Raw genomic sequence first — 18,123 nt, 5'->3', positions numbered from 1 at the left:
ATAGGCTAATCTATGTTTGTCAGTGAGGTCTAAAACAGTGCTTCTCAACTAGGAGTCCTTGGAAAACTTCCAGTGGGGACCTAAACAGTCTTAAAATCAAGTCTAAGGAACAGGAATGTGCAAAATAATTATATATGTGCACCATTGCGTTATAGTGTTATTTTTGTAATATTGATATACAGTTATAGTTTTTGTTAACATTTTGAATTCGATTGTATTTGTATATTTTTTTTGTATATAATGTAATTTTACCTTGGTGCATTTGAGATCAATATCTAGGGAGCATCCCGAGACTTTTCTGTAAAAACACAGCTGAAATCACTCAAAAAATTAGGCAAATTAAAAATAATCAAGCAACTTCCATTGGACCATTAGAATGAATTAGATTCGTTTTTTGTCATTTTTATTAGTTTTAGTTTTATTTTTTAAATGTCTATATACTATTTATTACGTTTTAGGTTTTTTGTTTTAGTTTAATTAGTTTGAGTTATTTTAGTACTTTAAGCGAAAATGAGAAATGTTGCTTTTAATAACCCTGGTGCTTTAGAGGTCAGTTTTTATTTTAAGTAGCTAGGGAGCGTCATGAGATATTGAGGTTTCCGTAAATAACAACACATATGATAATCATTATTTCTGCCACATTCAATACCATGTTGGTTGACAAGTATTTTTTAGCTTGTGGTCATAATGGCTGTATTGGATTATGAGATTCTAGCAGGGCCGTCTGTCATTCTTAAAGGGGTAGTTCACCCAAAAATTACAATTCTGTCATCTTTTAGCTCATGTTGTTCCAAACATGTAGGATTTCTTTTCCTGTGCTCCTTTTCATGTAGGAAATTATTTAAAGCTTTAAAAGGACACAAAATCACCACAAAAGTTTCCTAAAACTATTCTATACTTCTCAAAGTTTCTTTTTCAGTTGTACTTTTTGCATTCTTGTTGAGCTAGTGGGCGACTGAAACTCAGGCCAATAAACTGAAAGACTGAAAGGCCAATAAAAATCAACCTATTATTTGGTATTTTTAAATGATCTGCATCAGTCTATATGTTTGTTTCTGTTTGGCCGATACAGGGGTTTGACAATGAAACTGAAACACTAGCCAATATAGTGTTGGAGGTTTCACGCCTATATATGTGCGGCCTAGTGGCCAATCTTCACTGATTTTACATTCCATCAGTAAGAGCAGAGTGTGAAGGTTTAATTAGCAGAGCAATAGCACAGCTGTACATAAAATATTGCAATGCACACAACATTATGGGAGACATCAGAGTTCAAAAGAAGATAAATGGATGGTGCACATCTCGCTGGCTCATCTGTGACCAGGACAGCAAGTCTTTCTGGTGTATTGAGAGCTATGGTATCCAGGGTAATGTCAGCATACCACCATGCACAGCGGACCACAAGAGGAAATTGTCTGAAAGGGATGTCCAGGTACTAACCTGGATTGTATCCAAGAAACATAAAATCACAGCTGCCCAAATCACTGAAAAATTAAATGTGCACCTCGTCTCTCTTGTTTCTACCAAATTCTAAGATTACTCTTCTCATGCTGATCACATTCAGTATCTTACCTTAAGATTCCTACAATTACAGTTACTACCATTTTGAAATTTACTGTATTTTTAATTTTTTTACTACTTATTTAAATTTTGTTCAGTTCTCACCAAACTTGGCTCAGATGACCAATAGCTGCGTAGGGCTGACCAGACAGAATTTAGATTTTCAACTCTGTTCAAAAGTTACAGTAACACAAAATTAGTGTTGACCCGAAATAGGTTGGAACACTGTAATCTATTGAAACTAAGCATTGTATGTTTCATTAGCAGCATGATCTGAGGGTACCTATGGGTCATCAAATCTGGAAAATGGCTATTATTGTTTATAACTAGTGAAATGTTTGACAGAATTTTCAGATCCTGGTGTCTGTGAATTAATTGAGTCATGCCGAATCTGTAGTTACCACGTATTCAGCATTGGATGAATTGTTAATAATTTTAATGAACACTTTTATGTATCAGCACAAAAATTGGTATGGATCATTGACAGTGTGTCTTGAAGTTGCGTGAGCAGTTTGAAGACACAGCCCCCGCATTCCTAAGATATAAGGCTTTTTCCCCAAAAAATGCTTTTAGATTTTGAAAATATTGTCTACAATTTTGCTTCTCGGTGTATTTACATTCCTTGGTTTATGCTAATAGTAACATTCGATTTATTTTCTAATTTCTTTTTTTTTCTACTACTGGTACAAATGTAGCTGCACAAAAATTATCAAACAAATTGTTGATAATAAGTATAAGAACTGTTACAGAGAAACACTTTTCTGAATTCTATGGGTTTGTGTTTGTTGTCTTATGCTGTAACAAGCTAAATGTTTGTCATTCTTTTTAATATGGCGTCAGGCTAACAGTAAGCTGCATTAGCCTAACATAATGATTTTGTGTGTGATTGTCACTTTGGAAGCACTCCTTGCTATCAAGTTAAACAAGTGTCCTCCATGTGGTTGCCCGTGATGAGTAATGCACACTGGCCCAAAGAGTTGCAGGTTCTATTCTGGCGAGTTGTATAGATGCCATACATACATATATATATATATATATATATATATATATATATATATATATATATACAGTTGCAAGAAAAAGTATGTGAACTGCTTGCAGAATCTGTGAAAATGTGAATTTTTTAACTAAATAATGTTGCGTTCCAGGCAACCCGTAACCCGTGTTTTCCAACCTTCTTCCTGTGAAAGTGCACTGGAACGGCAGTCAAACGAGTGACTTCCCACCAGTGAACATAGCCCCCGAAACAACAATGACAGCCCCATACGGATGCCATGTTTATGAAACAAATATACAAATAACGTTAAATAAAAGGTATAACAGCTTCTCTTGCCGTATGCGCATTTTTTTCTCCTCCATTTCCCTCAAATAAGCAAGTAAGAACCTTTGGCGATAGAAATTATTGTAAATTTAGCATAAGCCTCATATGGTCCGCCATGATTTGTTTACATCTATTTACCACACGATTCCTTGCGCTCAGGCAGTTTGGCGTGACTTTGCCTGGAACGCTACAAAGTCGTGAGTCGTGGTTTGAAGTTGTAACTTACAGGCTCAAAAACCTGCCTGGAACACAGACATCATACAAAATGCATTTTTTTTTACATTTTATTTAGTACTGTCCTGAATGAGATATTTTGCATAAAAATGTTTACATATAGTCCACAGGAAAAAAAATAGCTGAATTTATTAAAAGGACCCCGTTCAAAAGTTTATGAACCATTGATTCTTAATACTGTCGTTCCCTGGATGATCCACAGCTGTTTTTGTTTTTGTTTTGTGATGGTTGTTCTTGAGTCCCTTGTTTGTCCTGAGCTGTTAAACTGCCCAAAGTTCTTCAGAAAAATCCTCCAGGTCCTGCAAATTCTTCAGTTTTCCAGCATCTTTTGTATATTTTAACCCTCTCCAGCAGTGAGTGTATGATTTTGATTATCTGTTCACAATGAGTACAATTAAGGGACTCAACCACAACTATTAAAAAAGGTTCAGTATGAAAAGATGGATCTCAAAATCATAAGAACATTTTAGATATTTAGACTAGAAACAAGACAAAAATACTAAGAAGAGCATTTTTTGCAGTGTGCTATTTGTAATGTAAGTCTCATGCTAAAAAAAAAAAACAGTAATATTGTGACTCTGAACCCAATTCAGTATTCAGTAAATACAAATAAATTAATAATTGGTAATGAATGATGAATGTTATAAGTAAAATATTTGGGATTTAAAACAATATAATGCAATGCAATTATGATTTCAAAGAGTATAGGGTGAATTCAGGTTGATTGGGACACTTTTTCCCTGTCATTTCAATGGAAAAATAATTCTGAATCATACACAATACTCAAATATCATTTCGAGTTTCGTTCATTTGTGAGACATGCGTGCAATGCATGATCGCCAGCGCTAAGGCTATTGTCTACTATATTTGATTCTTATTAAATAAGAAGCAAATATATTAAAACATTGATTAAAATTAAGATACAATTTATACAAATATTCACTATATAGAAAGGCTTTCTATAAAACAAAACTTAATGAAGTCAAAATAATTTCTGACAAACTACATGTCTTCTGATGTATTGCGCATCAAATGATACATCCTTTATTATTTGTGCTGTTCACTTTTCACAATCAATAAACACTTCATAATCTGTCCAAAACAGGCCAAATAAATCTTGTCTAAACAGTCTTGCGTCTATGACATTTTATGTTGCAGCAGGATTCATATCTAAACTGTCTTTTTGCGTTTAATTTTTCACAGATGCTAACAGAATAAACTTAGCCTACCTTACAATCAGCTGCTGAATCCGTTGCTCTTAGAAATGTACAGCTTTTCATGAGGTAAATTATTCCAGGATTATTCCTCAACGCGTCTCAAAATGATGTAGCTGAAGTATAGTGCTGCACTTGATGTGTTTGTTTGAGTTGATGTGTGGGCATTGACACATGGATCTTGTAGGATTTTAATCTCTAAAGAACCCACGCTCCGTGGGTGTGGTCGCAATAGCGGATAATGAGACACTCGCAAACAACTGACATCTCTCTGTTTTCAAACAGATTACATAAACACAGAATATTTGTTTTCGATTTAATTTACATTATTTAAAACCTGACATTTCAACGTTTCTTTAGACATGTCTCAGGTTTGTGAGACAAGTATTCACTAAGTTAGAGTTCCTTTTCTGAAGACTATCTGAATGAACGTCTTTGACAGCGGACTCGAGGGGGTTAAAAAAGGGCTTGGGTTAGGGTTCACTGATGCTCCAGAAGGAAACACAATGCATTAAGGTGAAAACTTTTGAACAGGATGAAGATGTCCAAATTTTTCTTATTGTGTTTGAATATATATATTTTTTTCATTTAGTTCTGCCCTTTGGAAGCAACAGAAGATACTTAAATTTTTTCCGGAAGACAAATTAAGTACAATTTATTTTGATCTTCAAAATTCAAAAAGTTTTCACCCCTGGCTCTTAATGCACTGTTTACAGGGTTAAAAGCAACGAAACAATAACTTTTTGTGCATTTTGACACGGCAAGTAAAAACCTGAACCGGGCTGACTAGGCCAGTAGAAAAAATATGAGCCCTGATATATTGAAGGGCACAAGTAAATGTGGTATTTATTACAGTGGGTTTGTGTGAAGATGAGCACTTAACGTAAATACGTTCACTTAAATAAAAAATAAAATATTTTTTTATTTAAAATCTAATACATTTTAAAATGTAAAGCTTTTTATTTATACTGTAATGCAGAATGGCTATAATGGCTAAAATTAAGTGTGTGTGTGTGTGTGTGGGGGGGGGGGGGGTCATAGAGACATCAGTAGCAGTATTGGCATCAGTGATACTGGCCTTCTTTCATAAAAAGAATTTGCCATTAAACAAATATTTAAAATATAGTCTACTGTCTTCATGCTGTTTTTACATTAATTTGGAGATTAAATGTGAAATTATCACAATATAAAAATGTATGTTAGGTGCAATTAATCACGATTAATTACAGAAAAATGTGCGATTTAATTTCTATATGCACCGGCCATCAAAAAATCCATATCAGCCATCCACTACTGTAAACACTTCAGTCCACATTCATAGTAATTACATGTAAAGGAGCAACTAGCATTATTCAAAATATCTCTGTTTAAGTTTTTTTGGGACAAAGAATCATACAGGTTTGGAACGAGTGAGTAAAATATTTTTTTAGGAAACCGGCCATCATCTCTACCAGAGAGACTCATTAGTGTGTCTGAAGCACCAGCCTCGAAGAGAAACCAGACTAAAGTGAGAGGAAGTTGGCAGATTATTGATGTGTTTACCGAGGGTTTCTCTCTTTCGTCAAACATGTCGTTAATCCAGTGTCATCCGAAGTGGATTGGAAAGTCCAGATTGATCGGTGCTAATCTTGATGGATGTCCTAACGCCTTCGCCGGCAGCCATATCTCGACCACTGAGACACTCATAGACTCTTTCTTGCACTCTCTGTAGGGGATACTACATTGTGGTGGTACCGCTGAAGAAACAACGGCCCGGAAAATTCATCAAACTCTGGGACAATCCGGATGAGATGAATCTGGAAGAGGTAACAGACACCTTACACGTCAACATTAGAGTCAGTGCGTCGATAAATTAGGCCCACTTTACAAACATTATTGATCATGGCAGCGGCTCATGTAAGGACATCAGTCCTAACACAACTACAAGCATTTGATTTGAAAAGAAAGCAGTGAGACTTCGCAGTTCTATCAGCTCCCTTCATATGCAAATCTGTTCCTGCCCGCTTATGGAGACAGGAACAAAAGATGTTCTCCTCTGAAGGGCAGGACAAGCTGGCGAGAGATAGAGCCGAACAATATTATTTTTAGCCAGAGTAAATATTTGAAAGGCTTTTATGTGGCGAGGCGTAAGACGGCAAGTGTTTTCCCAAGAATTGTGCCAGTCGAACTGCCAACCGTGGCACATACTCTGAGCTGCAGCTCGGGAAGGGACGGTACCATGCAGGGATCTCCTTTCTGATTGGCTGATGGCTGGAACCGCCCTTCCCCCCACCAGCTGGCCTGAGGCTGTTCTGCAAACCTAGTTACGATGAAGCTGATAGTCCTGTTAATAAAGAAAACACAAGGTCAGCATTGCAACCACCATTATCAAAAAACAATGATATATATATAATACATAATTCCCTCCAATTCCCTCCAGTGTACACACGCACACACTCAATTTATTTTACTGTCAATATTTGAAGTCGCCTGTTCAAAGTGGCTCAAGGGCAGAAGAACTGAAGCAGTTTTGACGGCTTGAACAGGATTGATAGAAAGCTTTATCAGAGCAGCCCTTCATCTCTCAGCAAATGCCTGCGGATAACTACACACACATGTTGGCTTTTCAAGTTTTATGGGGACATTGCATAGACATAATGATTTTTTATACTGTACAAACTGTATATTATATCCCCTAAACCTAAAGCACATAACAAAATTGCTAAAACTGAAACTGAAAAATGAAAACAACTCTGCAAATATAAAAGTAAAAGCTAATGAAAAATAGTATAAAATACTAATACTATAGAATACTAAAATAACACTGGAATGTTCACAATCAGACGAAATTCAGCACTGATTAAAATGTGTGTTTGTGAGTGTGTGCTAAACTGATCAAGCATTTGTCTCTGCTTCTTTTATAGTTGTTGCGAGAAATCAACCGAACTAGTCGCGCTCTTCGGTTCCGCAGACAAATGGAGCTGAAGCCGTACATTGCCGCATATTTCAACGAGCTGCCGACGGAGTTCACGCTGGGCGATGCCAAGACATACGGAGACTTCGAGAACAAGCAGCTGCTGAACGGACAGGAGTATGTGTTCTTCGTGCTGGCTGTGCTGGAGATCTCAGACAATGTAAGTCTCTTCCTCCGCTTTCTATTGGTATTATGGTAATTAAAAATAAATAAATAATAATAATTTCTTTGCATTAAAGCAATCGCACACCTTATGATTGTGCAAGTTAGGGAAATAGCCTCAAAAAAATGCAACCATTTATGGGTTATTTGGCAACCCAGCACTGGGTAAATATTGGACAGAAAACATGCTGGCTTATTTTTACCCAGCTTGTTGGGATTTATACATAAACCCTTTTGCTGGGTTGTTGTTGTTGTTGTTTTTGTTGTTGTTGTTGTTGTTGTTGTTGTTGTTGTTGTTTTTTACTGTGCTGGATCAGTCAATTTGATATTGAAGGTTTTTCATTTCAAATCATAAAAATGCACTCTAAAATCTCTGTTATACAGGAACAGTTCATATATAAAATAAAATATATTTTACAATCATAAAATTCTCATTTAAACATTAAGTAAATGTTTTAGGACGTGACAGGAGCAGCAACATCAGCCAATGGGAATCTGGGGGAAGAAAACTGTTCTCAATAGGCTGTTCCTATTCATTAAATGAAAATCTTATATATTCATGTTTGAAAAGTTACTTAAAAAACTGCTTTATCCCATCTGTCAGACATTTAAGTTTCAACTAGGGTGACCACCTGCCGATTTCTGTTGCAGGTCAGCAGATGTGATTTTGCGGGACAGAACAGGGCACACGTGTAAGATAAATTTGCTACAATGTAAATATTGATTTACATTAGTTGGAAACATATTTGCCATCACGTTGGATGATAAAGTTTTAAATCACCAATGCTTTGTTAATTGTGTCTGGCACTCAATTTGCGCAGGTTCGAGTGATATAATGTAATTTACTTTACAGGACCTTTTCCGTCTGCTAAATATAATGCACAGGATATCAGGCTAGTTGGTAAAAATCCCATTGTATAGGATGTTCTTATCCAGTATGTGTCTAGATCAAGTCCCGTCTAGTGTAGCTGTATTTAACAACTTTTGATGAGGTCCACAATCATTGATTCCTTTGCGCTGTCCAGTCATCATCATCTCTACGAATGTGTTAGTTGGTAATTTTCCCACTTGGTTACACTTTAAACAATAAGGTTTAATTTGTTAACATTAGTTGACCATATTAGTTAACATGAACTAACAATAAAAATAGTTTAACAATATTTACTAATACATTCTTAAAATCAAAAGTTGCATCTGTTAATATTATTTCATGAACCTCAGCTAACACAAGCTAACAATGAACAGTTGTATTTATATTAATGTTAACAGCGGTACATACTGTAACAAATGTATTGCTCATTGTTCATTGTTAGTTAATGCATTAACTAATAAAACCTCATTGTAAAGTGTTACCAATATGATGATATCTGTAAAACATGATACAGTTTATATGAGAAGAAAAACTGTAAATATATCCAATTTTTCTTGGACATTTTTCTAAGCATAAACCACACTAAACTGATCTGTATTTGTGCTTAAGCTTAATTCAAGATATATTCTCTGAACACCAGGCTTATTATCGTACACATTTTTCGTATATAACTAAATTTATCTTGTTTTAAGGATGTATAAATATTTAGCAAAAGTACTGATGAAGGAAATTGTTTTACTGCTCGGGGGTAAGTCTCCTTCGTCTCGTGTCCAAACGATCGCTGGCATTGGTGTCAGAGTCACGCGATGTGGTCAGAGTGAGAAAACCAGGCTGAACTCTATCAGCACACAGCCTGCTGGGAATAAGAGCGGTGTGTCTGTCTCTCTCCGGCTGTCTGTCTCTCACAGGGAAAGCCCTGAAGAGCTGTCAGTGGCAGGACTGTGAGATAAACGCCTTCTTTTTAATAGCAGCAGAGTCTTATCAACTGCACTGCAGAGAGACAGACACACATACAGACAGACAGAGGAATGATTAGCTCTGTGAAAGCAGTGAGACGGCATTCACTGAGCACTGGGGAGACAAAAACTCAGACAGTACAGCTAGACACAGTGACCGAACCTCATATCACTGTTCATGCGACACATCCCACTCGGTATTTTCACTTTCCTCCATGTGTCTTTGTCAATCTCATGTATAAATTGGATAAAGCAGTTATGCACAAATAGAAATAATGAAAGAAATGAAAAGAAAGTAACTATTTTATTCAGCAAAGTAAATACATTTATTGACAGTAAAGACATTAATATTGTTACATAAGTTTCTATTTCAAATAAATGCTGTTCTTGTGAAGTTTCTATTCATCAAAGAATCCTGACAATTATCACGGTTTCCACAGAAATATTAATGAGCACAACTGTTTTCAACATTGATAGTAATAAAAAAAAATTCTTGAGCAGCAAATCAGCATATTAGAATTATTATTTTTTTTAAAGGGGACCTATTATGCAAAATTCACTTTTATGAATTGTGTTTGAACACAGATGTGTGTCCACAGTGTGTGTAAACAACCAGCCTATAATAGAGTCCACCCACTCCTTTTTCTTTTTTTATAATCAAATCATAAACAGTCTCTCCAAACGAGCAGTTCCAGATTAGGGTAGAGTAGTCCGCCATTTCTGTTTCCTCGCTGCAACAGCTGGAGATATACAATGTCTAAGCAAATTTTTTTTTCTGTTATTGGATATACCACTGAACATAAGAGTCACCATAAACTCCTGAGCCACTGAGGACATCATGGTTGCATTTAATTTATAAAGGAAATGTGCCTAAGAAAGTCGCTATATATTTGTTAAAAGCATTTTACGCTGAACTGCTTCACAAACGAGGCTTAGTTCAACGCTGGATTTGCACAAAAGTTGTTTCTGAAAGATTTTTAGATTTAACTCAACTCCACTAAGACTATGAATTTATCCACTAACCATTCACAAACGTCCAGTTGCATTTTACAAGTTGTAACTTCTTTCTGAGTCTCTCCATTAGTGTACTACTCCAGTTCGAACATGTAAGGACACTGAACACTGCTACTTTCAATTTCTGACATTTTGGCTACATGACATTCTCCAGTTTTGTTGTTGCTGGAGTATCCAAAGCACGAGCTGTAACGGCTCTTCAGTAAAAGGGGCAGGGAGCAGAAGCTCATTTGCATTTAAGGGGACACACAACAACGGCATGTTTTTGCTCACACCCAAATAGGGGCAAATTTGACGAGCTTAAACTTCAGACACATTCTAATGACTCCAGAGACTAATATTACCTCTTGTGAAAAAGGGCATAATAGGTCCCCTTTAAGGATCATGTGACACTGAATACTGGAGTAATGATGCTAAAAACTCAACTTACATTTTACAATATACAGTATTTTCATAGAAAACAGTTAAATTGCAATACTATTTCACAATATTACTATTTTTACTGTATATTTGATCAAATAAATGCAGCCTTGGTGAGCAGAAGAGACTTGTTTCAAAAACAAACAAAATCATTTCAAACGTATGAACGGTTTGCCAGTATATGTCTCACAATGTTTCTGAATATAATGCTTGAGAAACGTTTGTATGTGTGTGTGTGTGTGTGTGTGTGTGTGTGTGTGTGTGTGTTGCGTCTAATGTCTGTTTATCTGCTTGTGCTGATGATTTGAGAGTAAATTAGATGCTAATCACTGAATGTAGTTCGTAACTCACATCACTGAACACATCGAAACACACACTGATGAATATTACATTAATCAGAGTCATAACAGGATTTCAGACCTCTGACAGTGTTTTTATATAATCGTATTTATATAGTTCCGTTTAATTGTTTCCGTTAATTGTTTCCAGCACATCCAGGCTGTTTGACTGTGTACTTGAATAATAATATGTTGCCATTGATTGCAAGAAAACTGCTTTAAAGAAACATACCAGAAACATATCCATACGTACTTAAATTATATGTACAGTTTATGTGAGAATAATGTGAGAAATAATTTGAGAATAATGCATGCATTCACCTAGAAAAGCAGTTTTACCTTAAATGAATGATTTAGGCACATTTCAGATCAAATAACAAATTATTTTGTTCTGCTGAATAATTCATGTAAGTGATTTAACAAAACTACAAGCTTCACATTTCAGTTTCTGAACTTTGCACAGTTATTGAACTGAACTGAATTGTGCTTTTTAATAGCACTTTCTAAGCTAACAAAAATGTTTCAATAATTTTTTGCTAACATTCCCATTAAAGGGTTCATGAATTGAGAAATCAACTTTCCCATGAGCTTTTGATACATAAAAGGTCATGGTAATATAAGAAAATCCTTTAAGTTTCAGAGCTGAATACCTCCTTCTTAGTCAAAGAGAAGCTTTTATTGACAGCTGGCTCAGCAAACGATCGATCTGGGAATGTGCCTCCCTGTGACGTCAGAGTGTGGTGAAACACCACCTTAACCGAAGAAGATGAACGCCTGATTCTGTAACCCTGCCCACCGATTTGTGCATGGCTTGTTATAGATAAATAACATAGGCCTACGTAGAGCTAAACCGGATCGAACTTCCAAGCAATAAACATGCTACATAAGCTTTTTCGAATTCCAATATTATGAATGCATGGATGAACTTTATTTTTTAATGAATATCCAGCTCACGTGGGTAAGACATTGCACATTTGTTCCTTCATTTCACCACGGATTCGTTTGTAAACGAGAGACGGTTTACAGACAGGATGATACTTACAATGCAACTTACTTTCAGCTCTTTTTACAAGCTGAGGGACATGATACGAAACCAAGGGGATTAATTGAATTTAGAGTATTTTGTGTAAAAGTGTGAATTCAGGGTTTCTTGATTAAGCGATTCAGATGTCACATGTCGCTGTTCTGGGTTTTCTTTCAGATGCTGTATGCGGCAAGTCCATACTCTGATCCGGTGGTGTTTGCTGATATCGATCCACAGCCCATAATCGATGAAGAGGAGGGTCTTATCTGGGTCGTGGGGCCCGTACTGGCCGTCATCTTCATCATCTGTATTGTCATCGCCATCTTACTGTACAAGAGGTAGAAACCGTGGAGAAGCACACACTCTCAATAACCTTTGCACATCATTTGACTTACAAAGTTACGTATTTCTCAGCGAAACAGTGAAACGTATGGTAAGATGGTTGGCTGTTAGTTCACATTATCCAAATGACTCAATTTCTGAGTTATTAGGGTGAAAGATTATGAATACAAGCTGGTCATTGGAATAACATTTAATGATTAATTATTCACAATAAGAGCTGAAACTTGGGTTAAGAAAGTCATTTGGATTTGGATTGTTGACTTTAAGCCATTGTGTGTGTATGTGTGTTTATGCAGTTTTGCATTGTAAGTATCTTCAATAATCTGTGGCCCTCATTTGAATATAGACTGATCTGATCATCTGTTGTAAATTACAGTCAGGCATTGAGTTGAACATCTATTGTGATGAGGTCCTTCATATATCCAGGGTTATTTGATGTCTTCTGATGGCAGATTTATTTGTTAATCACAGAATCAATGTCACGGGCTCATGCACACATCTCAGAGTGTAATATTACAATGTCAACAACACAACACACTCGCTGCCCATGATGCACCAATTCAATCCAAACAAACAGTTTCACATGAGCAATTCCTGCTGTCAAGACATGTACAAAGTGACGCAGGGTTGGAAAAACCTGTAAATATCAGGGGATTAAAACAGATCTTTCAGCCAGGCTTGGAAAAGTCACATATTTTTTAGTGCTTATTATATTATATTATATTATATTATATTATATTATATTATATTATATTATATTATATTATATTATATTATATTATATTATATTATATTATATTATATTAATTATATTATATTATATTATATTATATTATATTATATTATATTATATTATATTATATTATATTAATTATATTATATTAATTATATTATATTGAAATTTATACTTTTATTCGGCAAGAACATTAAAATGATCAAAAGTGACAGTTGAGACATTTATAATTTTACAAAAATCTAGAAATGTTTCTTGAGCAGCAAATCAGCACATTGGAATGATTTCTAAAGGATCATGTGATACTGAAGACTAGAGTCATGGTGCTACATTAAAAATATTTTGAACAGTAGTGTAGCCCATATTCATTATTAGTTTTATAATTAGTTTTGCTCATCAGATATTGTTTAATTTGCACGTCGTCGTATCACGCGCAGAACCCATTGACGCTTTATTGGAATTGCGCTCTCACACTAATTTGCCCTGTTTAGTAAATCTAGCCCAAATACTAATATAATTTAGTTAGGATTAGTGGCACAGTAGATGTATGTCTAAACACATCGGACCAGATGAAAATGAACAAATGCAAAACCCCTCTGAATATCAGCAGAACTAATTAGGAGATCTGTGTTTGTCTTGCGTACTAACCTCTGTTCTCTCCTCCTGCCGCTTTCACTGGAGCAGTCAACCAGACAGGTAAGAGCATTAGAAGAGCTGTACCTGAAACACATGCAGTGGTCATTGCACAGTCGAGGGCACTGAACACCAGGACGTTTCTCATTTCAATTTCAATCACAAGCATGTTTGCTTGACCACTAGCAGTGCTGCTCCGATAGTTCAAACACAGTTCATTTTGTCTTTAAGTGTATTATGTTTTTTTGTTTTTTCAGGAAAAGGGCAGAGTCAGAGGCCAGGAAAGGCAGTCTGCCCAGCGGTAAAGAAATGCCTTCCCATAACCCCACTGACCCTGTAGAGCTACGCCGTCTGAACTTTCAGACTCCCGGTAAGAGCTGCTTAACACAAACACAAACCAAACACAAATCATCAACCAACTCCTTTAGTTTGAAACGGTGTCCTTCAGTACGCTTCAGTATAAGGTTTCAATTCATGCTATTTTTCCATGAAGTGAAGTATAATACAGAAAGTGAAGTATAATATATTGAATCATGAGGAGCATGATAGTCTAGAGCAGAGCTTCCCAACCTTGGTACTCTCAATTTCGGATGCCTCCCTTATCTGATGTGCTTATTTCAGGATTGACTGTCTCTAATAACTAACAAGCTGATGGATCAAGATTGGGAACCAATGGTCTAGAAAACATTAGCTTTGTTCTAAAATCTAGTGAGCTGCCTACCTAGACAGCATTTTGGTGCACATTTTGGTGATGTCATTGGTGCACTCCAGACTTGAAGGCTGCTCAAAATGCTTGCAGCAATGCATGTGTTGCCTCTCTAAAATTGTATGGCAGCATTGCATTTCACCTTTACAGAATGCATCGCTCAGAAAGTAAAAAAAAAAAGTCATCCATAAGCAAGATTACTTGGTCTGTTTTACCCAATATTTATGGATATTTCTTTTTCGCTATCTTATCAGCAAGATTATATCAAATTGTGTGGTGCTGCCTATGAAGACTATGTCAAATCAGTGACTCAAGATGATCAATTACAGATTCTGCCTATGTAGACAGTAGTCTAAAAGGCAGCTCACTGGTTTTGGGAGCAGAAGTACCGTCTCGGTTATGTTGGTGTTGCAGTGGTCAGCTTGTTGGTAGGCGCCTTAGTGTCATTCAGAAACACAGTCTTAAATGAGTCCGTAGACACAAACAGAGTAGAAAGGTCAAAGGCGTGCTCTTGTTTTGCTTAGCGTATTAAAGGTGTAATGCAAGGGTCTGTTAGCCATATGGAGTGCTCACAAACCCACAGGACAGGTGGCTTTAGGACAGACAAAAGGGCAGGAAATCCCTCTGGACTCAGGAATTGCAGCTTTACAGCTGACCCAAGAACTCCTTGCAACACATTCATAGCAGCTCAGTGAGTTTACCTGAAGGCCTGTCGCTAACTGAAGCCAGCGTAAGACGACCATGGAGATATACTGTATATTCAATATAACCTCTGTCGGTGATTGTATATTCTGTTGGTGAATCAAGACACACATACACACACATGTAGGCAGGCCATTGTGCTTGAAATCAGCGGAGTGTGAACGAGTCGTAGAGGAATCTGGGAATTGCCGAGCGGTGAAGGGCTGCTCCCTCCTGACCTTGGTAAACAAGGTGAAGTGCACTCGGTTCTAGAGCGGCCAGCCGTGAAGACCTATAGATTTATTTTCTGAGGGGCAGAACAGCGGTGACAACAGTTGCTCCATTAGTTTCTCAGAGGAGAACCTGGTGCCAGCGAGACTAGCTCTAAACACACTGAACTGGAGTCCATCTGTCTGTCTGTCAAAAACACCTGGACTGCAAGAGCAAGACAGATGGACTGGAGGGAAAGAGTTCACCTTTCTAATAAAAACAGCTTAGACCAGCATTTGCTGGTGTTAGTGTGCTACCAAGCTTTTTCCACTTGTCAAGCTGGTCTGCTTTAAGGATTTTGGAGGGGTTTGGGAGACCAACCAGCCAACCCCAAAATCTCACTTCCCACACAATTCATGGAATTTTTTTTTATTTTTCTCAATCCGATTTCCTCAATCCGATTATAAATGGATGATTTGGGTGCATATAAACATAGCTAGTGAGTTTATTCTGAAGATTGACATTTGTTGCTAACCGAAACCCTTAAAAGCCCTCCATTAGTTATTATATATTTTGTTGGGGAATCAAGGCACATACAAGGCTTCCCATCGTGTTTGAAAGCACAAAAGCATGACTGAGGAATGTGGGAAGTGTTGCAAGGTCAACACAACTGTTGATCTTGATGAACATCTGTTCACCTTAAATCAGCCTGTGTTTAGCTGGTCTTAGCCCAGAGTCATGGTCTGATTTAGGACCTTTCAGTGGTTTTGGGCTCATCAACAGGGTAGTCTGGGAAACTAATCAACAAGTGGGTTCAAGCTTGGTTTTCTTCCAAAATCATTAACTTGATAGCCATCCATGCATCGCAGCCCGTGTTTGGTTTGATATTCATCTACGACACAAACATGGCAGGACGCATACAGTATTCACGTGTCGGGTTTGCATTACAACATGGTTTCAAGAGCGATGTTCCATGCTCTCAATCCTCTCAGCAGCTCTTTTTATTAGTGGACTCATGCCCCTCTTTCCCAAATAGCCTCTTAGAGAAGCTTTGCATCCTCCATTTTCCCTTCAGGCAGCCGAACGCAGGCTCTCGACAGCTGAAGATCCCTCTCTTCAGTGTGAACGGCCTCTGCATTAGCCCTCCTCTCTTCAAACCCTTGATGCCGTCGTGCGGTCAGCCCCCTCCCCATCTCAATTTTCATCTTGAGGGTGCTTGATGTCGCTCCGACGCGTTTCTCCGAATGGCAGTTTCATTGTCACTGCGGCTGGTAATGGGTCTTGAGAGGCGGTGGATGGCAGCTCTCTCCTGCTGCCTCCATTAGCTAATGCCCTCTTCTATCAGCCCAGAGATGAAAGAACCGCAGCGCCACGTCCAAGCGTACTCACTCTTTTTCTGTGGCACGCAGGCTGTTGTTATGCAAACCGGTTATCAGAGAGCAGCTTCTGCTCCTCAACTATTCAAAAGCATCCTCTGCAGTGCAAACACAAACTCTTTCTCTCGCAGACATGCGCCTTCGTTACTGAAGAGAACAAGCAAACGCGCATGATAAATGTGCACACCATCTTCTTTCTCCTTGTTACATTCGTTTGTTTGTTTGGGCATTTGTGTTTTTTCTTTTTCTTGGTTTCCCTTTCGAACTTGTTATCCTCATTTCCGCATGCTTGTCGTATGTTAGCCATTGGCATGCGTGAATTTGTTTTTACTAACAAACTTAAATATAAAGTTGAAGCGTTGTTTCCGAACTGTCTATTGTCATTTCAGACTGTGTTTCTACTGCCTCTTTTTAGTTCCGATAGTGATCGATCACCACATTTGCTTGTTTTAACGTCAGCTAGTATGATTTATCCCCGTCCCCCTTTTCCTTTGCAGGTTCAGGCACATCGGTTTACCCCAGTAACCTCCATTTGTCAAGTTAGTCGTTCTTGTTTCTACATATGCCACTGTGTCTGTTCATTTCCTTAAATTGCTCTCTTGATTGTCTCATTTATTTATGCGTTCATCACCTCACACCGCTTTGCCTCACGCCAGCGCAGGAGGCGGGGTTTGATATGTCGCATCCTTTAGACTCATGGCCGGCTCAAACTTTAATATCCAGCCCCTAACGTTCTTCTCTATTTCATCTTTCCACCATGTTAACGCTTGCGGACGAATAACATTCTTCTCTTCATTAGGAATGCTCTATGCGGCTTTTGTGTCCATTTTCTTCAAGCATGTGGCTGCTTCGTCCAATCATACAGGCCAAATAAAAACCTCACATTCTCCATCCTCTATTACGCTCATCTCTCGGTGTACTCAGATTCGCTAGCACTAACATCAGGACTCTTTGTTTGTCTCCTGTCCACAGGGATGGCCAGTCACCCTCCCATTCCGGTCATGGAGCTGGCTGATCATATTGAGCGCCTGAAAGCAAACGACAACTTGAAGTTTTCGCAGGAATATGAGGTAATCATCAGCTGTTTTCCTACTTTCTGCAGGAAAAAGCTGTTTTTGTCCTCAACCTTTTAGACTCCAAGGCTCCCCATTGTCAAAGGCAATATTTCTGATATTTCCTGCTGTAATAGCACAGTTTTCAGACTTTTTATTTATTTACAGGAACTACACTATTACAAATAAAGTTTCATAAAAGGGGTTTTCCGCAGTGATGATATAGAGGAACCATTTTTAATTCCCAGAAGAAACTTTCAGTGAACAATTTGAATAATCTAAAGAAACTTTTGTGCAATAGAAAGAATGCCAATAAAGAATCT

The 18,123-nt window shown here is 37.5% G+C and overlaps 1 protein-coding gene across 4 annotated transcripts in view; it reads left to right on the top strand.

Annotated features, from left to right (window-relative positions):
* LOC307138715 (receptor-type tyrosine-protein phosphatase delta) overlaps positions 1 to 18,123 on the top strand; it is a 185,600-nt gene that overhangs the window by 136,192 nt on the left and 31,285 nt on the right. For 2 of the 4 annotated variants that reach the window (XM_079837243.1, XM_079837242.1), the window contains exons 18-23: positions 6,041 to 6,134; positions 7,233 to 7,442; positions 12,245 to 12,405; positions 14,033 to 14,145; positions 17,246 to 17,287; positions 17,721 to 17,818. In XM_079837243.1, the coding sequence (XP_079693369.1) occupies positions 6,041 to 6,134; positions 7,233 to 7,442; positions 12,245 to 12,405; positions 14,033 to 14,145; positions 17,246 to 17,287; positions 17,721 to 17,818 (718 nt within the window). The remainder of the gene's footprint in view (positions 1 to 6,040; positions 6,135 to 7,232; positions 7,443 to 12,244; positions 12,406 to 14,032; positions 14,146 to 17,245; positions 17,288 to 17,720; positions 17,819 to 18,123) is intronic. The other 2 variants (XM_079837245.1, XM_079837244.1) reach the window with 1 other exon arrangement.

The sequence above is a fragment of the Gobio gobio genome (assembly GCF_949357685.1).
Source record: "Gobio gobio genome assembly, chromosome: 2".
Taxonomy (NCBI): domain Eukaryota; kingdom Metazoa; phylum Chordata; class Actinopteri; order Cypriniformes; family Gobionidae; genus Gobio; species Gobio gobio.
The sequence above is the reverse complement of the archived record's forward strand: the minus strand, read 5'-3'. Positions and strand labels throughout refer to the sequence as shown.